Below are 24,762 nucleotides of genomic sequence, written 5' to 3'. Positions count from 1 at the left end.
ACGTAATCCCATAACATAGTACACACCTCATAAATTCACCATAGTAAGAGCACTATAAAAAAAATTATTGCACAAACTCATTGATTCTAATGTGGAACTGTGGAGATTTGGAACAAAGACAAAAAATCCTACACTGTTTTTCTGACAGTTCATCAGTTTTAATAATTATTTATTTATTTATCTAATAAAGAATAACTCCTCAATACACTGGACGTTAACATGGTGAAAAGTTGTGAGATTTCGCACATTGACTGGAGATATTAACATGATGCTTTTCACCGAATTTCAAACTGCGCTTCGCTGTAAGTTTTAATTCTTATACTGTAGGTCTACTTGGTGGAAGAGTAGGCTAATGTGCTTTTCAAACACACATCTGTGTAGCCCAATATTTCAGGGTTAATTCTATGCAATAGAATAGCATATCCTCATGTGGACCTAACCCTAACCCTACACAGGTGTTTCTAATAGAGTGTATGAGGGTATATTAGTGGATTATTTGTGGTTGGATGGTGCTCAGACATATCTGTTTTATAGTTGAGAAAATTGGGGACACCAGCATTCAGGAAAAATGAAAAGGGACCTGTAACCCTATAAATCTAGAATCATCTAATCTAATGCATCAATGTTGCCTGTTTTTCAGTGTAAATCCTGCATTGCAACTTTTGTGCAACACAGAGACAACTTCTTGACGTAAGAAAATCTTGAATAGATGAAGTATCAGGTAAGTGGAGCAGCATGACAGTCTCTCATTGACTCCACAGCCTTAAGTGAAGTCTGCAACTTCACTTTCACACAGTGTTACATAAGAGAGCATCTGTGGAAAAAGTGTGTTATTCTGGTGCGAGGGAACCACAGTGGGGGAGTTGAATGTTTATTGGCCAGAAACTGCAAAAACTATTGATTCAACCTGCTTCCCTCTAGTGTTGTAAGCGGCACAATGACAATATGTTTCCTGTATCCACCAAGGGAAACACAGGTTTCTTTATTGTGCATTATCTAAAACCAGAGTCAGTTCACATCAAAGTGTCAGATCCACTCATTTCCATATTTTCTTCTTGTGTCGAATGTTGGATTAATCAAGTGCAGGATCAGTGGTGCACTCTGCAACCTTGATGTTTTATTACATACACATGTACATAAGGATCGCTCAATCAGTAATTTCTGTTTCTCATTCAGACCCGTTACTGTTTCATAATTTTCATTTTTGTTGTGCATCATGAGAATCACACAGTCTTGTCCAGCCTCCTCCGTGATCTAGTATGGTTTCTTAGGTTACTTTGCTGTCCAGGAACTAAGAATAAAGACCAGCAGGTGTACAGACCATAATGTAAATAAACAGTCTGCATTTACTGTACTGATCTCAGTGGGTTGATTTGTACTGCTCGTTCCGCCTACATTTTTATCTCGTTGCTATCTTGTGCAATGCAACAGTGGTCAGCCAATATGATTCAAGGAAATAATTCTAGTGACCCCCTGACCTGTAGCAGAACTTCCTGCAGTAGATGTTCTCTTGCAGCAGCACATTCTCTCTCTCTCTCTCTCTCTCTCTCTCTCTCTCTCTCTCTCTCTCTCTCTCTCTCTCTTTCTCTCTCTCTCTCTCTCTCTCACCTCTTGCATTTCTGCTGTCTGTTCTCTCACCAGGTCGTGGTGGTGGTGGGAGGAGGTAATGCAGCCCATGTTCAGTCTGTTTGATGAAAGCTGCTTGATGATCTCCTGGATCACAGTATGGATAGATCTAGCACAATAAGATCTATATTTTCAGCAGTAGATTCTAAAGTCTCTTATTCTTTACAGTGATGTGACAACATGAAATAAGTTCCACTGATCTTACCTGGTCAGGACCTTTATTGTGAGAGTAAATCATCACAACATATTTTGGTAAGATCAGTCAGTATTAAAGCTCACAAAGTGGAGACAGATTCTAGGATTAGATGTTCCTGTTACTTCTTACTGAAGACTGATATCTTTTCAGGAAACAGCTGCTGCGTCCATTCACTGGTTCTGTTTTTAGTCTGATAAGAGGTTTGTTGTTCCCTATGTCACTCAGGCATTACATGCAAACACACATTTTTCTCTTCTTGTTATTTCTGTAAGGTTTGTTCTCAGGTTTTTATCTAACTTGTCTATACCTGCTCATTTGCACCATTGTGTGTTGTACATGTTTTGTATTTTCTGTAGTGAGCTATGAATCAATACTAGAATAACAACCTCCTGGTTATCTGCCTCCTCCACTCAGACTAAGGTTCAGATCACATTTATCCACGGTCATAGAAAATATGAACCATTTCCATTTGTGTGAAATGTTGCCATAATTGCTGTGTCTTGAGTAATGGTGAGAAAGTGTTTTTGGGGGTCACACTGACTTTGACCTTTGACCTCTGACCACCAAAGTCTAACCACTTCACCATAGAGTCCAGGTGAATTTTTGAGTCAAATGTGAAGGAATACTCTTTAGAAGTATTCATGAAAATGCGTTGAGACTCGTCTACATGCTGAGTCTGAGGACACAACAACAGAGTTTAAGTGATCACGTGACTTTGACTTAAAAACAAACAAACATCTGACCCATGTGAGATTTTTCCTTGTTCCATTCAATGTGCCCTCTGAAGCAAATATCAGATTTTTTGCTACATGAATAAAACTGATTCATCACTTCCAGTCAAGAAATATCAAAATAAACTGGGTACATACCTTGTGAGCCTATTATTCAGATTACAATCAACTTGAAGAGGTGAGGTCTGTGTCGAGCTTTTAAAGGGGAACTATGCAAGTCCAGTCGCTTTTTCACTGTTTTGCTAACCATCCTCTTGACCATGTGCATTTGTTTTCAACAAAGCTGGCAAGAAATCAATCCATGGTTCCTCTTTAATGCTGTTGTGTCAATATGAACATTCAACTCTACAGGCATCTTAACATTTGTTATGCAGTGTGTTCATACGTGAGATTAGAGGACACTGGCAATTGTCTCTTTTTAAAACCTTTGACAGAACCAGGCCAGCTGCTATCCCTGTACTGTATACTCGGTGCTGTAGCTACAGTAGGCTTTCCACATCCTGACCTCACATCCTAATACACAGACTGAAATGTTCTTTCACAGCTTACACTTAAAGAACACTGCAATCTCTGTGTTGTGCCCATAAAAGTAGGTATGTACTTTATTGGATAGTATTTCACTGAATGTAATGTTTGGGTACAGAGGTACTTTCGGTCTAACCCTCCTCAACATGCCTGGTCACTCCATGTGGAAAAGACTTGGTGGGGGACTCTTCCTCGCAGTGGAACTACAGCTGTGTTTTGTTTGGGTCTGTTTCAATCAAGAAGTTAGACCGATACAATGGCTTGAATTACCCATTAGGATTTGACTAAAGTTAAAAGGCTGTAAGCACTGTAAGCATCACCCCTGACAATCCCGATGAAACACAGCAGGATTTATGAATTAGTTTTATTCCAAGCTAAACCCAAGTGATGATAATTTAAAAAGCTGACCAGACAAATCCATCACATTTTGATTAAAACCTTTCCCTGATGCCAAAGCGGCAGTTTTGATGCTGCAGGGAAACACCAGACGAGAATCAATATGTCTTAGAGAAAAATAAGGACTTCACAAGAGTTAGTTGTTAATGTGCAACATTAAAGTCACGCAATGCTATTATCTAGCTAGTGTTATGATAATGTTAGTAGATCAGGAACAAAGAGAGGGAAAGTCCGCAGAAGTCAACTGTGAGTCAGTTTAGAATCATTTTACTCAGGAAATCTCAGATGGGAATTCAGTGGTTCAGTGGATCATTTGTGGGGTTGGAGAGTCGCTCAACCATGCTTTAGTTCTCACTGATAGACCACTATCCCTAAAGCTCCCTGTCTGTTCTGTTTGTTCAAATGAACATGGTTCATAGGTATCACTGAGAGGCTACATGTCCTGTGATGTAAGAATCTGGGAAGAGGAGAGGTGGCAAATGTGAACACATGTGCCATGGTGTCATACAGAAGGAATAGCAGGGTCTGCTCTGGTTTTATGTTTCCAGTTTAGGTCGTCTTTCCTTACAGTGTAATCTAATGTCTGTAGGAAGCTTTCACCAAGACATCATACTGCCTTGAAACTATATCATTGGATTTATCTTGGGCATTAGCTAAAAGGCTGTGGGTGGAATGTAAGAGCATGTTCTGAAGGTATGCCAAGCTGTTTCACTGCTTAATGCAACTGTAAATAGAAAGAGAAGGAGGGGGCTTGGAGCTTAAATTTAGTTTGGTGGTCTTTTTGTTTTTGTTGCCTTCGTGGATCAGATCTCCCTTATACAAATTATATGGGTTTGTTGTCTATTTTAAGGTCATTGGGCCTCATTCACCAATATCTTCTTAAGAACCTTCTTAGATTCTTTCTTAAGTTGTTCTTAAGAAGTTCCTTAAGAAAACCCTACGTCAGATTCATCAACGCGTTCGTAAGCCTCAGAATTGTTCGCAGCTGTGTTCCTACTTGATGAATGCCACCTCCTCGTAAGTTGAGGGCGTGTGCCAGGTGAGTCTAATTAACATATGATTAGCATAGGTAACAGCCCCATCAATGCCCGTAAAAGGGCATGAGACTGCAGGGCCGGGTGCACACAGAACCCACAGGCACTGAGCAGAGAAGGTGGAGTAAGAAAGAAAGTTGAAATGCTCAAATGGAAATCTGGGAGGGAGCACCAGACTCCAAACGTAAAAAGAACTTTAGTAGTGAAGTGGTGCTACTGCGGCAGGAATGAAACAAAGAAACAACCGAAAGGCTTAAATTTAGTTTATATTTTTTATATTTATATTTAGGCTATATTTAGTAGCGTCAGCAGTGGATGCAGCTCTTCGGGTTGTTATCAGAGAGACCACACTCTCACGTGTGCCATCATAAATATCATCATATTATCACATATGAAAAAAAACAGTTGTGTGTAGTGTGAACACTTACAGTAAGTGCACTGTTGCGGCCCGCATTTAGGGAAAAAAAATCATATCGGCAGCTGTATGTTGTGCACAACAACAACAACAAAGAACACATCCCCCCCCCAAAAAAAAAAAAAAAAAAAAATTATATGAATTAAGTGTCTATAATGTTTTTTAAGAGACTGCAATGATTTGTCAATTATTATTAACTGCAGAACAAAAGAAAACGCTATAATCGGTTATTTTTGCAGAAGTCTTAGCACTTAAAAGTGCGTAAGTATACTCCTGACTGTTCGTAGGTTTTGTTCTTAGTTAAGAACAAATTCTGGATAAGAAAACATTCATGAATGCCACAATCTTCGTTAAGACTTCGTAAGTAGGACTTAAGAACCAATTTGGGTAACACTTTATAATAACTATCCGTTATAACTAGTTAATAGATCATTAGTAAACTGTTAATTAATGAGTTATTAATGACTTGTTAAGGATTTATAACGCTGCCTTATAGATAGTTAATAGACCATTAATAAACTGTTAGTAAATCAGTTATAAATGACTTGTTAAATAACAGTTAACAATTTGTTAAGGATTTATAACTGTGCCTTATAGATAGCCAATAGATAACTTACAAGCTGTTAGTTAATGAGTTATAAATGACTTGTTAACTGTATGTTAATGATTTATAACTACACTTTATAAATTAGTAATAGATCATGAACAAGCTATTAGTGAATTACTTACTAATGACTTGTTAAGTATCAGTTAATATTTTACGTATGTTATTGGGACGTTATTCTAAAGTTGCAACTATTCCTCATGTATTAACTGTTAGTAAATGAGGAATAGTTGCAACTTTAGAATAACGTCCCAATAACATACACAAGCTAATAACTAATTTATTAACCCACACTTTACAGATCAGTTGTTAATAGTTTGTTAACCATCTACTAATACCAGTGAAACTTTGTAGAACAGCAAATGGGTGGAACAAGTTTAAGGTACAGAAATTTTATGTGATATTTAAAATATCAAATTTTTGTACCTCAACCTTGTTCCACCCATAGGCTTTTCTGTGTACTGTATTTTACCAAAGAAACACCACAGATGAAATGTTGAACCGCTCTCCTCACCAGGAGGGGCAGTGTTGGCGAGTAGCTGAATTAAAACAAACGAAGAAGACTGCTAATCTCGAGAAATTATTTTAATTCCCACTGTTAATGCGTCACTTTATTAAGTTTTAATATTTTTTCATGCGATAAAGTAACTGTTTAGATCCCCAATATGTGGTTAGTTTATCCAAATGACGCCTGTTTAGAAGTTTGCTCCGCCGTTCGCGGAGCAGTGAAGCTCCATCTGTGGAGCAGCTAACTAGGCTACCACCGGACGAGCGGTCTATCACAGAGGCTACCGCCGGGCTGCTGTGGTGGTCGGCCGGCTAAGCCGCGGTCTCCTCCCAGGGGAGAAAACGACCTGCATTGTTAATGTCAACTGACTGACCGTTTCATTGTAAAACATTTATTTATTGGTGTAGCGGTGGTGATTGTACATAGCCCATCATAGACTATAGTTTTGTTTGTTGATATAGCCTACAGACTACACCGCTGAATGAGACAACATTTATCTCCTAAAAATAATTCATCCAGCCGGCGGTAAACCTCTAAAAAACTGCCGGTAGATTGATGGGCTCCTTTTCTCCCCTGGGAGGACGCCGCGGCTTAGCCGGCCGACCACCACAGGAGCCCGGCTGTTGCTTCTGTGATGATCCGCTCATCCAGAGGCAGCAACCGGGTTGGGGCTTGGTTTCTCCCCTGGGAGGACACCGCGGCTTAGCCGGCCGAACACCACAGCAGCCCCGGCTGCTTCCTCTGTGACAGACCGCTCGTCCGGTGGTAGCCTAGTTAGCTGCTCCACAGATGGCGCTTCATTGCTCCGCGAAACTTCCAAACAGGCGTCATTTGGATAAACTAACTGCATATTGGGGATCTAAACAGTTACTTTATCGCATGAAAAAATATTAAAACTTAATAAAGTGACGCATTAACAGTGGGAATTAAAATAATTTCTCGAGATAATCCAGTAGCAGTCTTCTTCGTTTGTTTTAATTCAGCTACTCGCCAACACTGCCCCTCCTGGTGAGGAGAGCGGTTCAACATTTCATCTGTGGTGTTTCTTTGGTAAAATACAGTGCACAGAAAAGCCTATGGGTGGAACAAGGTTGAGGTACAAAAATTTGATATTTTAAATATCACATAAAATTTCTGTACCTTAAACTTGTTCCACCCATTTGCTGTTCTACAAAGTTTCACTGGTATTAGTAGATGGTTAACAAACTATTAACAACTGATCTGTAAAGTGTGAGTTAATATATTAGTTATTAGCTTGTGTATGTTATTGGGACGTTATTCTAAAGTTGCAACTATTCCTCATTTACTAACAGTTAATACATGAGGAATAGTTGCAACTTTAGAATAACGTCCCAATAACATACGTAAAATATTAACTGATACTTAACAAGTCATTAGTAAGTAATTCACTAATAGCTTGTTCATGATCTATTACTAATTTATAAAGTGTAGTTATAAATCATTAACATACAGTTAACAAGTCATTTATAACTCATTAACTAACAGCTTGTAAGTTATCTATTGGCTATCTATAAGGCACAGTTATAAATCCTTAACAAATTGTTAACTGTTATTTAACAAGTCATTTATAACTGATTTACTAACAGTTTATTAATGGTCTATTAACTATCTATAATGCAGCGTTATAAATCCTTAACAAACTGTTAACAAACACTTAACAAGTCATTAATAACTCATTAATTAACAGTTTACTAATGATCTATTAACTAGTTATAACGGATAGTTATTATAAAGTGTTACCCAAATGGGTTCTTAAAGGTGTACAGAAAAGAAAATTGAATTTGAGCCCACTCTGGGTCATAAAATTAGTGTAATAACTCATCTATCAGACGATGTAGGCCAAACTTTGTGCAAAATTCTATTTTTGAGTAAATCCGTGATGAAAGTGTGTATTTTAGTGTAGTTTTTTTTTTCGTATTGGATAATGCAGGCGCACGGATTATACGTCAGCCTGTACACGATTCACTAGCCACTGATATTGGATCCGTAATCCGTCATTCAAACGTCTGAGACACACACACACACACGGAGCTCGGGCTCGCCCCAAACTTTGAATATCCCGCCCGCTCGATAACGACCAATCAAATTCATTTTCCTTACTCGGGTAAACTCGTGTTGCAGCTCGTGACAACTCGGCGCGACAAACGGGACAAACGGCCATTTCTGTACACCTTTAAGAACGGTTCGTGAATGAGGCCCATTGTTATTAACATGGTGAATTTAATTGAAGGGTCGCAGACTGTAAATATCTTGACTGCAGCTTCTTTGCATCTCTAAATCCCCTTTTAAGGAAGTTCATACATGTTGATTACTGTGACCAGTTATTTGTGTATTGTCTCCTACTGAGTCTTTTTAATGTTCACTGTGTCCAGAGGTGATGCAGTATTCAGCTTAGCATCACAGCCAGAACTAAGCCTTTTCCTATCTTTCCCTATCTCCAAACCACCAGGACATGTTTACTGATGACGTCTAGTTCTCTGTGGCCACTTGGTAACAGAACATTGGCTATTCCATCATTTCTGTTATTGCTAACTTATGACACCACTAGGTGGCACTGTTATAAAGCATGCATTATTTGAGACACTGTCAATAAGGATTCATGATGGCAATGACTGAATGTACTTTGCTGCACTGTACGTTACTGTACCGCAAATGAAAGCTAAGCTGTTTTGCCTTTAGCTTGCCTGCTGAAAGACAACATTTTGTTAAAGACTCTTTTTTCCCTCCACCTCCTCCACTCATCTGTCTGCCCATCCTTGTGGATGATATATTCATAGCACCTTGATTGAAATCAACATCCACCAAGACTCATGGACAAACTGATTCTTGAATGTGGTACAGTACCTAAACACCACCTTGAGAAAGTTAGTTTAAATTTGGAAAGATAAACTGAATTAACACTTAAATTAAAGTTCCTACAAGGATAATGTAGGCTACAAATCATCATAATCAACTTTACTGTGACATCATAATGTTGCAACAACAATAAAAAAAAATATGACCATCATCATTAAAGAGTGCTGAGTTTTAGAGGAAGCTTAGTGAAGTGGAAGTAGAAGTCTTAACAGGTCAAAAAAGTAAGAGCAAAGTCAAGTTTAAGGTTATAATCTGGTTAAAGGATTATTAGCTGACTCAACACCACTTTTTTAAGAGAGCAGGAATTTAATCAGATTCAAGGCTCCTCAAATAATTTGACCAAAGTTTAAAAAACAAAACAAACACACAACAAAATGACACAGTACCTCACAAGAAAACACAGAAGTCATCATCAGGCAAATAAAGATCTCAAAGGGCTGCTCAGTGTCTGTGTTGTATAGCTACAGAGCTGTGAGGCCCCATTCATTACAGAAGCAACAGAGGAGATGCTACAGTCGCATGACACTGTATTTATCATAAGTGGACCATCATCCTCCTTCAGCTACACCTGATGCTGCCCCATCATCTCTGATGAACCACGACGAGGGCACAGAAATCTAGAGACTATTTGGAGCAAAGTCATGTGAGCTCTGCAGCCATCCACAACAACATGTGCATTCAAGGAGAAGTCTCCTACTCTTGTACTATGTAGATGTAATATAAGTAATTGCCTCATAAACTGACAAAACACAGTTTAGTTATTGAATGTTTGAGTGTGTTGCTCAGGTCTTTTGGACATAACTTTATTCACCTGTGAACAAGAAGGTGACACATTGAGTGACTCTAAATTTGGTAATTAAAATTTAAAAAGCACTACACTAAATGTCACGATGAAACAGTGTTTGTGTGTTCTCCCAGGTGCTCACACACCTTTTAATAATTCCAGGATATCAATCGACAAAAACAAGAAGTGGAGGGTGTGTATGTATATTGTGTAACTATCTTTGTGTAATATTCATTAGTTGGTGGCTGTGTAAGTATTTATTGAAATTATTTGTAGACTATATTTTTTTGAAAGTGGCTTTTGTGTAACTAAGAATTTTGGTATGAATATGTTGAATTACACTGAGGGTACATGCCTGCCTGTTACACTGAACACATCACCCATGGAGTCACATCTTATATTTGCCTATGGCTACTCAAACATAGTCAAAGCAATAAGAGATGACCTGGAGATGGTTGGAATACAATAATTATTAACTTTAACATGCACTAAAGATGTAACAGTGAGTGTCTCCTGCAAGCAGCAGGAGTCAGGAGCAGATCTCATGTCAGCAGGCTTACAAGCTATGAGACATAACAGATTGAGCCTTACACGATGTCTGTGGCAGTGTGAAGAGATGAGTGGTGTTTGTCCGGACACTCCTGATTCGCTCTGGAGCTTCTGATGATGTCATACAGCATCTATAGGTTGGACATGTATTGGTTTGTACAGAGGTTAGAACTGTCTTCACTCTCTACTAACTCATTATTATTGCAGAAAGAAACAAATATTTTTTTCTGAGTAAGCAGAGTCAGAATCGTAGGATTATGGGATGTAGTGTTTCTGGATTTAACTATATCCAGATGTGTAATATGTTTCCACAGTAGTCCTGAGCTTTGGGAATATCCTGCAAGGCCCACATATATTTCACATTGGATGTCTGATTCCCTGGAAAAACCACCCTCATTTTGATACAGGAAATAGAAGAATACACAGGGATGTGGCGGAGGCTGAACCCACAAGCACACTGTTCATTTCTCTGTTATCTGTGTGATGCTTTGAGAGGCTTTGCTCTGGTGAGTTACGATGACCAACTGCAGGTCATATTGACCTTTTCTTTTGTTTAGTTCACTTCACATCCAACATCCGAGGAAAACAAATCTATCACATCTTTGTGACTGCTTTTATCTGAAAAACTGTTGTCCATTGAGTCTTTCAGTGAAGTAAATTCTGGGACAGTGCCTTTCTACAACAAGACCAGGTTTAAACTTAGTATATGTCTGGACCATACAGTCAAATCAAGTGCAACATAATTTCGCCAAACATTCAATCATGTAAAATGATCACTTGGAGAGAAAGTAAAAGAAAAAAAGACTGACTATCTTTCTCTCTTTTTTGTCTTTTCTTTCATTACAATGAGAGAGAGATAGAAAGAGGGCAACAGACCAGACAGCCACCATGCTTTAGGAGCATCAAATCCCATGATACACTGCAACAGCTACCGTATGGTCATCGACCACCAAGCAATAGATTGGCAAGTGGCTACAATCCGGCTTGTTTACGATTTTGTTTCGTTCATGAACTTGCATTGTCCCACTTTAAATAAATTGAATTGAATTGAAGTGCCAAGCTGCTGCTCTGCTGACAACAAATCAGCACATAGAAGTCATCTCACTGATGCAGACCTGACACAAGTTCAGTGTTTGGCTCTAAATGTGTGAACTATATTTTTTCACTTCGACTGGCATGAAGCTGTACTGTGCTAACCAAGCCAGCTGGAACATGGCTGTGTGGGGGGAAAAAAAACAATGTGATGGTGAGAAGACATGTATCAAATTGTTAAATATAGACAAACAGGAGAAGAAAGCAGCACTGTGGTTCGCTGACACAAACACCAGATCATATGAATCATTACATTGCTCTATTGTAAATTCACTATATCAGCTAAAAAAGATGATGATGATGTGTTACAGCTTGCTATGCAGTTGATAATCTGTTTTGTCTGCACCACATCACATGGTCGACCATGTGCAAAGCATTAATCATGTCTCTGTATCAGCATTATGTGTCCTATAAGTTGTTACTCATCAGGGATGGGGTTCAGTTCATCATTCATCCACAGCAGCGCTGACCTTCACTTTATTCTGCAGAACTAGATTAAACTAATTTGTGTTATGTAACAAGTTCAGCTTTGCAGGTTGCCAACTTTAAGTGTGTGCTTGCAAGTTGGACAAACACTTTGGGTAATTTGCAGTCATCAGTTGTCTATTATAGACCAGCCTGTCTGTTACACAACATAAAAACTCTGACTTCATATCTGTGTCAGGTCACTCCTGTTTGTAATAACAGTAGAGGGATCTCATTAATGAACCCTGCTGTCACAACACTCACTTATTTGGACATGAGAAGACTTGTATTAACCAATATGTTCCTGAAGAAGAGGGGAGGGGGATTAAAAGCCTTGGGCCATTGTTAGTGGTAGTTTTCTCTAGGAGGGGGCTATACCAAACTTCAAAATAAAACTTGACTATTATATTATACAGGGCCCATTCTAAGGCGCGTTCCCCACGTTACTGCACAGTACAGCACCGCTATGATTAGCAATATTGTGAAAGACCAACACCACACATTTTCTTATGTAAACCTTTGTTCTTCTTGCTGTAATTGTTGTCTGTATTGTTGTTCTCTGGACACCATTGTAAATGAGGACTTTCCTCAATGGTCTTCGAGAATGAATAAAGGTTAGAATATGATAATCCATCCATCCACTGATTGATTATGAAAGGCTTTGTTGAAGACAAATGCACACGACCAGGAGGAGGGTTAGCAAAACAGCGGAGAAGTGACCAGACTTGCAGATGCGCTAAATGATGTAATTTTTAAATCGATAAAAGTTGTATTTTAATCAGCCTATGTCTCAAATTTATTTCACTCGTAAGATGTGTAATAAGCGGGAAAATGTATTTAGTCTGTTGTTATGAAGAAATAAACCCCTTCAGGATGTATGAAACCATACATCCTGTCGGGGTTTATTTCGCCAAACAACCTAACACTCTTGGAGTCGTTAACCGCAGCTTAAAGGGATAGTTCAACATTTTGGCAAATTGGCCCTTTGCCATAATCCCTATAGTCATAGCATTAGGTTAGTTACCTTTAATTTTCGGTGCAAGCTATTTTTAGAGCAGCGGAGCAGAGTCGCAAGATGCTCAGAGCTACGCTACGGAGGCTAATGGGATTTCTTGGTTTCCCTCATCAAACTCATCAAATACACAATCCAACAACTCCAAAACGCTCTGGTGGACAAGCTGTGACCTGCACATTCACCACACTATGAGATAATAACAGAACGTTACGAGACAGAGTTGTTTTCGAGGCAAATGCAGAGACTGCTTGCCGAACGCGCATCAGCTGTTTTGCATGAATTTACCTCTAAAACAACTCGTTTGGTTCCGTTATTATCTCATAGCGTGATGAATGTGCAGGAGAATGTCATGGTGAAGAGATAATAATGCAGGCATGAGCCATCAAACATTGAACATTCCTTGATAGAGTATAAAATAACACAGTGATGGTGCGTTTCAACATTGAAATTGAAACTCGGAGCTTGGAACAACGTCGCCTCTGAGTTGACCATTTCCAGTTGAAAAACCAACAAAGAAGTTGGAAAAAGATTTCTGCGACCCAAGGCAACAAGGAAACATGTGACCAATCGGTAACTTTAGATAACATAGAACATGTTTAAATAATCTTGCAGGTGACATTTAACTGACTTTAATCTCGCTTATCTAGAAATATATAATTTTCGAAGTATACCTATTCATTTATTTTTAAAGTCTTATTGACTGGAGTGGTTGGGTGGCGCCCTAGCGCCCTCTATTGACCAGCCGCCACTGCTCTGGGCTCCGGGCCCCTCTGGATCCGGCCCTGACTCATGAGGATGACGGAGCAGGGCAGCAGAGAGAGGCGGAGAGGCTCAGAATGAAACCTGGACCGCAGCTGCTCCCGCCCGCCTCCGGGACTTCCATTCAACCACCCAGACCTCCCGCTGGCACCGATACAACATGTGAGAGACAGAGACGGTCAGTCAGGCTTTGTATGGACCGACGGTGATTTAGAAACGATCTTCAACCTCTCGGCGGCGGACACGATGCGCTCCGTGTTTCTGACTCTGCAGGGGAACACTTCATTGTGTTCTTCAGACTTTCGTCCTGTTGGTCGTGTTTCTGTGCGCAGACACGGAGGTTTAGCGCGGATGCTCAGCTCTGCTCTTGTTGCAGCGCTGCTGCTGCTGCTGCTGCTGAGCGGGCTGACCGGGGCGCAGCAGCTGCTGCTGCCCGGCTCCTGCAACTTTGAGCTTGGCACCTGTGGCTACACGTCGGACCCGGAGTACGGCAGCTGGAGGATGAATGAAGAAGGTAGGCTCCAGTGCTCCAGGAGCTCTGCATGCTGACACAAACAAACAAACAAACAAACAAACAAACAAACAAACAAACAAACAAACAAACAAACAAACACACCGCCATTCAAATGCACCACAGTCAAACTCACTTGACCAAAGAGAAAGAGAACAGAACCAAAGTGAGGTGATTGTCCGGTTAGACAGTGGCCACTGCAGGTCCAGGCAGAGCAGCTCTGACTAACCACTGACCCACATACAGACGTTTGAGAGTTGTTCTGATGTGTTCACCTGTGACCCCTCATCGTCCATCATAGCCTACTACTTCCAAGGAATCACAGACTGCTTTTGTTTATCCTCTGGATACTTTAACGGTGTTAACTGAAGTTCACAATCTGAGCTTCTGCTGCAAAAAATCCTCAAATAGTAATTCATAGCCTACAGTTTGCATATAAATTATATCCTGTAAGTCTTAGATGATGTTAAATTAATATTCGAGGAAGACACCATGTGTGCTTACTATGCTTAACAATACTCACAAAGAACATTCATTTTAGATTTGGATATATTTCATATGTTTGACCCTAACCCACTTTTATTAGACATCATAAATCTGTGCAGTAAGGTTTTCACCTGATCATAATTATACTGTTGCCCATAAAGTTGAAATAATTTTGTTTTCAGCCACATTCCTCTTTTATATGTTTGGAGGAGGTTGATCAATAAAGTTTTGAGTAGACACACTTCTCAAAACACTTTATCTATCAAGAATAAATCACACTGTCACAATCATTTCATGAGAAGAGGTAAATTATTCCAACTTCATGAGCAACAGTGTATGAGTCTATGCAGACAGAGTTGATTTTCTTCTCCCTGGTGAAGCATGGTCTTGATCTAACCCTAAATATTTTAGTTGATGTCAGCGTAGAAAACTGCACCTCTGCTACAGCTGTGAATAAAGAGTGTGTGGAGTATTCAGCAGACTGGAAAGAGGACTATGTACACTTTAGTCATGCAGAACGTTTTTGTGCAGATTTAGACTTTAATCAAGTAAATGACACAGGTCGGTCATGAATGCACAGATGTACTGTAGCTGTGCTGCTCCCTCCCTCCATGCCAACACCTCGTCTCAATGTTCAGGTCTGAGTGACTGATCCTGGAACATGTCAGTGCTTATGAAACATGGAGAGTTTAGTGAGCTCCTTGTATCTGATTCAAAATTCCCAAGGAATTTGTGAAGAAGAGGGTGGACTGCCAAGGCAGAGCTGGAGAGAGGAGCAGGAAGAGAGGACTGTTCAACAGCAGAGGCCTGTTGTTGTTGAAGGCCGAAAGGTTCACCTCTGTCTGAGAGAGCCCTGCAGGTGTCTGCCTATAGCTGTGGTGTTCCACATGAACAGGCCCACACCACCACCCCCCTTCCAGCTGCAGTGTGGCTGCAGTGGCTGTGACACTGGTGCCAGACCAGAATAGTTGAGGTGAGCGGTGGAGTCAGGTGGACAAGTTTCTCATTTTGCGGCAGAGGAGGGAAAAGTGTTGTGAGGAGTCTCATTTTTGTGACCCCAATATATCAGTAAAACCCTGAGGGGATTGTCTTCAGATTTGACACAAACTTTCATTTGGACTCAAGGATGAACTGATCAGCTTTTGGTGCTTAAATGTCTTAAAGGGATAGTTCAACATTTTGGCAAATTGGCCCACTGCCATAATCCCTATAGTCATACCTGTAGGTTTGTTACTTTTAATTGTCGGTGCAAGATATTTTTAGAATGGCGGAGCAGAGCGGTGAGCTGCTGAGAGCTGCGCTACGGAGGCTAATGGGATTTCTTGGTTTCCCTCATCAAACTCATCAAATACACAATCCAACAACTCCAAAACGCTCTGGTGGACAAGTTGTGACCTGCACATTCACCACGCTATGAGATAATAACGGAACGTTACGAGACAGAGTTGTTTTCGAGGTAAATTCATGCAAAACCGCTGATGCGCGTTTCCATAGGGGGCAGTTTTTCAGCAAGCAGTCTCTGCATTTGCCCCGAAAACAACTCCGTTTTGCAACGTTCTGTTACTATCTCATAGCGTGGTGAATGTGCAGGTCACAACTTGCCCACCAGAGCATTTTGTAGTTGTTGGATTCCCAGACGGAAATGCATATCAGCGTTTTTTTCATGAATTTACCTCTAAAACAACTCAGTCTCGTAACGTTTTGTTATTATCTCATAGCGTGGTGAATGTGCAGGTCTCAACTTGTCCACCAGAGCGTTTTGGCGTTTTGTGTATTTGATAAGTTTGATGAGGGAAACCAAGAAATCCCATTAGCCTCCGTAGCGTAGCTCTGAGCAGCTCGCGGCTCTGCTCCGCTGTTCTAAAAACAGCTTGCACCGACAATTAAAGGTAACAAACCTACTCCTAAAACTATAGGGATTATGGCAATGGGCCAATTTGCCAAAATGTTAAACTATCCCTTTAAGGTCAAGTTCAGTTTGTAGCCATTATTTTGAAATGCTGAGTGGTTTATTCAACGAGGCGGTTCCACTCTTTGTGTCTGGTTCAGCTCAACTCTACGGTGTCCCTGTACATCACATTTACTTCACATGAGTTTCAAATTCTCACAATGTTGAGGGTCCTGTGTGGCTGACCTGGGACCAGGTGCACTTGCAGCATGTGATGATACATGATTGAAGATGTATCCTGAAGTTATTTTGTCTATGATCCATTTTTATTTTATTTTATTGTATTTTTTTTGGGGGGGGGGGGGGGCTTTATTATCCTGATCACAAAATAACAACTTCATTTAAACATTTTTTACCTTTTCCCAGAAAACAGCAGTGGCCCCAGGTGACTGTCAGGGTTGTTCTCATGTATGAAATCTGATGATGAGACAGGTTTAGTTGCTGTGACATGCAGCTGATAAACAACATTATAACATGCAGTCACTGCAGTGTTATGAAAGTGTGTCACTAAGTTCCCCACAGTGACTCCTGATCCACGTCCCTCTGTCTTATTGTTTCTGTTGCTCTGTGAGCACGGAGCCACGGCTCCTCTCTCTGTTTATGACCATCTGTCAGCACCGTTTACCTTCCCACTGGTGAGATAAGTGTAAAGTGTGTGTGCCATCTCTGCTCCGGCCAAGCCTCCAGCACTCAGTGTGCACTGACTGCAGCTCGTCTGAAAGGCTGGACCCCAAACAGGAGCTCCAGATGAGGCCCAGCGCTAAACCACTAACCAGACTGAGGGGGGCTGAGCTCCAGTCTGGCCTTGGAGCTGGTGATAGACTACACCCACTGTGGCAATAAATAGGCCCATAAAAAAAAGAAGAAGACGGGATCACCGTGATGTTTTCTGTTTGGTTGTCATGGCAATGTGAGCTCGAGCTACGGAGGCTGCACCAAAAAAAGCTGTGGTTTAAGGAGGATGGATATCAAAGGTGATTATACTCAGTAAAAACAGACAAAGATCTCAGGCTGGAGGAGAGTAAACACAGAGACAGGGATGGATGGAGTGAGGTGGAAATCTGTCCCACGGACCACCACCAGAGTGCTGAATGTGAAGGGTCTGCTGATGGTAGTGGCGCTTAACACTGAGGAAGAGTCCATAAACAGCTCTCCTCTCTTCTCCTCTCCTCTCCTCTCCTCTCTCCTCTCCTCTCCGACCCTCAGTCTGAATCTGTGCAAACCTGTATTAGGAGGTCTGGTTTCAGAATGACAGCTGCAGATGTAAAAGTGTAATGGAAACAGAAGAGTGATGGAAACAAACCTCTGATCCATCAGTGCTCCCCTCGCTGTCCCCAGCTGTGGTGCCATGAAAACCACTGAAACATCTGATGAAGACTCAGACTCTGGCACTGCCTCTTCCGCCACTGCCGTCCAGTGTTCTCTGACTGGGCCAAAGTGTTTCATAAGTGAACCATGATGAGACACAGATAGACACACACCATCAGCGAGGCTGTGCATGTGCAGCATCAACAGCAGTGTAACTACAGAGGCCATGATGAATTCAATATTTTCGATCATTTGATTTATCATCACTTAAAGGGATAGTTCAACATTTTGGCAAATTGGCCTATTGCCATAATCCCTATAGTCTTAGCAGTAGGTTCGTTACCTTTAATTGTCGGTGCAAGCTATTTTTAGAACGGCGGAGCAGAGCCGCGAGCTGCTCAGAGCTACGCTACGGAGGCTAATGGGATTTCTTGGTTTCCCTCATCAAACTTATCAAATACACAAAACGCTGAAAAGTTGAGACCTGCACATTCACCACGCTATGAGATAATAACAAAACGTTACGAGACTGAGTTGTTTTAGAGGTAAATTCATGAAAAAAACGCTGATATGCATTCCCGTCTGGGACAGTTTTTCAGCAAGCAGTCTTTGCATTTGCCTCGAAAACAACTCCGTCTTGTAACGTTCCAATATTATCTCAGCGTGGTGAATGTGCAGGTCACAACTTGTCCACCAGAGCGTTTTGGAGTTGTTGGATTGTGTATTTGATGAGTTTGATGAATGAAACCAAGATTTTCCGTAGTGTAGCTCTGAGCAACTTTAAAGGTAACAAACCTACTCCTAAAACTATAGGGATTATGGCAATGGGCCAATTTGCGAAAATGTTGAACTATCCCTTTAAGGACAAGACAGAGCCTGATACTGTTATAACCAAACAAGCTATAGAGAAGGTTCACACTGCAATCATATGTGGAGCCATTTGAAGAGAAGCAGTTTTTGGCTTGATCCCATCCATACCATAATGAATAGGCGAGGAGCACAGTCATCATACAGACAGTGGAACAGGAGGAGATGACACACAAAACACATGGGAAGGAGAAAAACCCGGAGCTTTGGCCACGCTGGGACGTCTTCTTTTGCAGAACCTCATTCCATCCTCTGTAGATTAGTCCGCTGCTAATAATAGTCCCGCCAAATGCAGTTTCCTCTACTTTCAGTGGTACTTTTGAGAAGTTTAAAAAATGAAACTATATTAATGTGACATCATGTTGATGCAGATACAAGCAGCCTGTACTGGCGTGGTTGGGGCCACAGACAGGGGGGTGGCAGAGTTTTAGATGTGTTTAAACTCTACAAATCTTAAAGAGTTTATATTTTCACTGACAATATTTTAGAGCAGTCTTTCTCGTAGGAATTCTGTTGCCAGGTCCTCTGACGGTTTCTCCTCCGAGGCCGTCTCCACAATTTATGTTTATGCACAACCACAGTGCGTAATGGTGTAATTTCAGCCTTGGTTGTGTTCACAGCCGACGTGTGTCTGAGTGAATGGGGAGCTGAGAGGGAGGAGGTCAGGGCGGGTGGAGGGTGTAGAGAGCTCAGCGCTGTCTGTGGTCAGGCTGAGGCAGCAGGAAGATCACAGTCACAGTTCAGCTCTGATAAACACTCGTGTCAGTGAGCTGTGCAGCCCGGGCCGCACAGAGACGTTTCACAACGCTGCAGTGGATGTTCCAACTGTGAGCTGTTCCGTTCTGCTGATAGAAATATGATCCTCTCACATTCAAGGCTGCACTAAAGAAATGGGTTGTTTTACATGAGTCAATCAGCTGATTACTGTTGCATAATCAACACAGTTGATTGATTTTAAAGTTAACAAATTTAGATTTAATGAGCTCTGTGAGTCGCTCAAACATCATCATCATCAGTACATGTGATGTGCACCAAATTGATTCCATCATATTCAGTCTGTTGCCCAGTGATCGGTCTATTGATCGGCAGTGATGGGAATAACGGCGTTACTAATGGGCACTACTTTTTTTTCAGTAACGAGTAACCCAAAAAGTTACTGTTTCCCGCCGTTACAGTTACCATCAATGAAATGCGCTGTTACTTGCCGTTACTTGACTCAAGAAGTTCCATGACAAAATAATACACCAGTTAAAGCAGAAGTAAGCGATCCGGTCCGGTTTTGGCTAATGCTGCGTTCCAGGCAGGCTTTTGAAACTGTAAGTTACAGCTTCAAGTCACAACTTACGACTTTGTAGCGCTCCAGGCAACCCGCAACTCGCGTTTCTCCGACCTGTTGCCTGTGAAAGAGCACTATAACGGCCACTCGTAACTTCCGACCCGTGAACTCGTACAGTGGGAGCCACATAGAAATTCCCCTGCCATGCTGCTGCCATGCTGTTCCCATGCTGTTCCCATGAGAGTTCCAGCAGAGCTCCAGCAAAGTCCCAGCAGCTGGAGTGACCCCCTCCTTTTCCTGGGTGTGACTAGTTTTTACTGGAACTCCACCCATTCAATGAAATACATGACATGACCAGGAGATGGCGCTTCTCTCACAGAACAGTACATAACGCCAGAGGCGGCATTTAAAGTGTCGCTGCTGGTGGTGAGTGGAAATTCACATAATTCATAGAACCACGAGTACATGTTTGATTTAAGAAGTGAAATTATAACAGACCTAGCGACTGGAGATGCGCTGGCCACTGTTTTATCTGGAAATAAATTGTTGTAGCTAATAATACCTACTGTCAATTTTTTTTATCACAATTTATTTACTGTGAATCTACATTTAAATAGGAAAAAACTAAGGGAGTGATGAAAGCCTTTTTAAGATGTTTGCAGTTGCAGGTATTCAGTGCATGCCTTCGACCAGGGAATTAGCATTATCATTGCTCAATCTTTTGTTTGCCCTAATGGGCCACCTATTGGTCACCCATTGTCACACAAATCGTACAGAGCCTGCAATGGAGCTGGCTGTTCAACTTTGAAGGAGGACCGGGGGAGGTTATGTTGGAAGGCTAGCTGGACCAGACTCTCTCCTGAGCAACAACACACTCCAAACCCCTGAACATTCACACCTGCTCCAGAGCATTACCATCTCCAAGCATCCCCCACTGCTTTGACTATGAATTGATTAGAAAATGAGCAGGTATTTCCTTAGAAGGTCCTGCTTTAAACATTTTTATTTTCATGATTATCTTACATTATTATCTATCTTACAAAAAATGTTGTAATTTTGCAACTGTGCTTCATGGCAGAGGTTAGGAAAGGCACATGTGGCAAGGTGAAGAGGGTCCAGGGCGGGCTTCGAACCCCAGACTCTCAGGTAACAGTCATGTGCACTAACCATTCGGCCAAAGGGACATCCCCTTGGCCAAGTAGCCAGGGTGCATGATCAATAGGGGGCATAGTGACAGGACCCTCAACTGTCACACACACACACACACACACACACACACACACACACACACACACACACACACACACACACACACACACACACACAAGTCAAACAGGATTGCAGATGGTCTGAACATATGGAGTCAGTGCTGGAATTTCATTTAACTCTGTACTTCCTCTGGATTAAATTTAATTAAATGTATTGATTTTTCACTACAATTTACTAGTTATAGCACTAGCCTATACTGTCAATCCCCCTATAAACCCCATTCCGATTTGATATCACAACTTCACAAAGTTGAAGACACCTGCTGCACCTAGTCTAATCTTTGTATGACTGAATTATTCTGCATAATACCCTGACTAATACTCATAGTAATGCTGCATTAGCATCAAAACAAAGTAGGCTAAATAAAAAATGATCATACATATGTAGTCTAAGAAAAAAAGTGGAAAAGTCAGGGGCCCACTTTAGTATTCTTTCAGGGGCCCCAGAATTCCTAGCAACGGCCCTGATTATCTGACTAACTTGCATATTCCAAGTGGACCGGCGGATCAGCTGATGTGCAGTGCGCGCTGTATAGCGTACTGTATGGTCTCTCTCTCTCTCTCTCTCTCTCTCTCTCTCTCTCTCTCTCTCTCTCTCTCTCTCTCTCCATCGCGCTGTACGTCTTCACAAGACACAGGTCGACGTGTGTGCGGTGAGATGGAAATAAGAGCAGAGCGCACCTTCGCTCTCATGTTGAGTTCCATATTAAGACAGGTGCGTCAGTGCCAGTAGATCATCGCGGAATCGCGCGTCAGGCATTTGGCTCTCCTAATGGGAATGGCTGGTTTGACGTGACTTTATCATTAAAAGTGAAAAAAAAAAAAAAAAAAGAGAGAGAGAGCTGTCAACCACTAGACGCGTCAGGTCAGCATAGCGCAGGGGGAGGGATATTAGTATTCTGTGGTGAAAAATACACTCATTCATGAAATTTTATTGAGAATTTTACAGAGGTGCACAGCGTATGTTTACGATGTCCGGCGACTCCGCAGCAGCCAGCAACAGACTTTTACAAAATAAAAGCATGTGAGCAACATGCATTAATGCGCAGTAAAATACATGTCGGCGTTAATAGTTTAATGAGTTGCCATAACGCAACTTGCACAGCCCTAATAAACACACAAATGTAGCCCGTGGTTCTGAGACGTGACTCACTGTGGTCACTAGAAATTTATTTATTTATTTGCGGATCGGGAGTGAATGAGCAAGCCAGAGATGCACAGTAGATTTCATGGTTGCCGACTGGCAAAAACTGAAAGAGGGGCTTGTAAATAACTGTTTATATTACAGGTTTCACACAAACAAACAAAAAACATCCAGTAGCCCATGTTCAGTCTCAGCTGTGCCATGGCGAGGGCGCACGACGCACATGTGGTTTTAATTTATGAACCTCATAATTATTAGGGCCACGGGCAATCGCACCGGGCACTGGTCCCAACAGCTATGAAATAGCTGCAGGGACCAGTGCCCGGGCAAAGCCCGGGCACTACTGTTATTGTGTGGATTTTTTCTTCTTATTATTAGTGTGACTGCTGAAGCAGTCACACTATTGTTCTTCTGTTTGGCCATTTTCTTCCGCCTTTTTACGGTCTTCTTCTAGTCCTTCATACTTTGTGCTATTTCAACAATTCATATATCAAAACGTGCAGCTTTTTTTGAACTTTATCGGCATTACTTTTCTCTTTTTAACTATTTATACTTTTTCAAATATTTAACTTTTTCACAAAAAATCTCACATTCATCAAAGTCTCAACCTCTCTTCTTCACAACTCCACTGTAGTGTAGGGGTTAGGGTAACTGCCTGCCAACCCTATGGTCACTGGTTCGAATCCAAGGGAAGAATTCTTGTTATGTTATGTTCAATTCTGCTCTCCTCCCCCGCCTTCAATTGGTTACAGGTGTTTGTTATCTCCTTGATTACTCATACCAGTTTGCAGCACATCATCACATTACAATGAATGACAACAGATTTGAAAGCAGTGTGCTCTCTGTAGCCGAGTGGCAGAGTAAAGGTTTAGTGATCATATGGTCATGGGTTCGATTCCTGCCTCAGTCTTTTCACTTCATTGCTTGACTTTTGATTCCAATTATTCAGCTGTCATTGGACAGTCTTTGATTCCTCATAGTATAAAGCTCATTGTAACTCAGGTTATCTGTGGCCATATGGTTAGTGTGTTAGGTGTTGTGCTATTTCAACAATTCATATATCAAAACGTGCAGCTTTTTTTGAACTTTATCGGCATTACTTTTCTCTTTTTAACTATTTATACTTTTTCAAATATTTAACTTTTTCTGCAAATTAAACTCTAGACAAATTATTTTCTCCAGTTTTGTAGCCACACTTGTCTTCTGGCTAAAATTCTGGTCAAAAATGCAAAGAGACTTAGATAATAATTTTAAATATTTTTTAAATGCAGCCAGGGAGCTCTCTGCTCTCATTCAGCCCAATGCTGAGAATTCTCCACAACTCTGTCTGAAACATGCTTATGTCTGTGCTCTCTGTGGCGAAGTGGCAGAGTAAAGGTTTATTGATCATGAGGTCATGGGTTCGGTTCCTTACTTTTTTTTTTAAGCAGAAGCCAGTGATCCTCTTATCAAAGGTTTTCTTTACCCCTCACATACTGTCTCTGTCTGTAGCCTAGTGGTTAGCTTGCTGGTCTGGAGACCTGAAGGTTGCTGGTTCAAATCTTGCCTCAACAACAATTATAGTGAATTATTTTCCCAGTTGTCCTCTGTTGACTTCTGATAACTTGCTTCATGTTGAAACTGCTGCTCTCAGCCTGAAATTCACAGAAATTTTCATTCTAAGTCATTCAAGCTTGACTCTCAAGCTTTCTTGATGTCAGAGTGAGACAGTGTGCAGATCATTAACAGACAACAGTCTCTGCAACTGTGTGTGCACTGTGGCCTAGAGGCAGAGTGGAAGTCTAATGACCATGAGGTTGTGGGTTCGATTCTGACCTTGGTCAAACATTTGTATGGTGATCACTGCTTGCACTATTTGCTAATTCTGCAACAGCGTTCAGTTGCTATCAGCAGTCACACCATTTCCATTCTTGGAAATGCTTTTTCTAGTTAGGGCCACGGGCAATCGCACCGGGCACTGGTCCCTACAGCTATGAAATAGCTGCAGGGACCAGTGCCCGGGCGAAGCCCGGGCACTACTGTTATTGTGTGGATTTTTTCTTCCTTATTAGTGTGAATGCTGGAAGCATTCACAGTATTGTTATTCTGTTCGGCCATTTTGTTTCTTTAAACTTATTATTATTATTATTCTGAGTCTTCTTCCCTTTTTCTGCGTTTAACTCCTTCTTCATACTTTGTGCTATTTCAACAATTCATATATCAAAACGTGCAGCTTTTTCAGGACATTTATGCTATTATTTTTCTCTTTCATACTATTTATACTTTTTAAAATATTTAACTTTTTGTGCAATTTTTTTCCCATAGGAATACATTGAAACAGTCTTCAAACTCTTCAAATCTTCTGCTTCATTCAGCCTCTAATAGCTTCAGCATACTTT

General features: G+C 41.2%; 1 protein-coding gene across 2 annotated transcripts in view; it reads left to right on the top strand.

Moving 5' to 3' along the window:
• Nucleotides 1-13,746: 13,746 nt before the first annotated feature.
• The window catches only part of mamdc2a (MAM domain containing 2a), a 68,647-nt gene continuing 57,631 nt past the window's right edge, over nucleotides 13,747-24,762 (top strand). For both annotated transcript variants that reach the window (XR_015036609.1, XM_085787392.1), the window contains exon 1: nucleotides 13,747-14,090. Coding sequence is in view for 1 of the 2 variants with exons in the window: in XM_085787392.1 (XP_085643518.1) it covers nucleotides 13,823-14,090 (268 nt within the window). In the remaining variant the exon portion in view is untranslated. The remainder of the gene's footprint in view (nucleotides 14,091-24,762) is intronic.

The sequence above is a fragment of the Trachurus japonicus genome, chromosome 9 (assembly GCF_045865225.1).
Source record: "Trachurus japonicus isolate A0001 chromosome 9, Traja_1.0".
Classification (NCBI taxonomy): Eukaryota; Metazoa; Chordata; class Actinopteri; order Carangiformes; family Carangidae; genus Trachurus; species Trachurus japonicus.
This window is presented reverse-complemented; position numbering and strand designations above follow the sequence as displayed.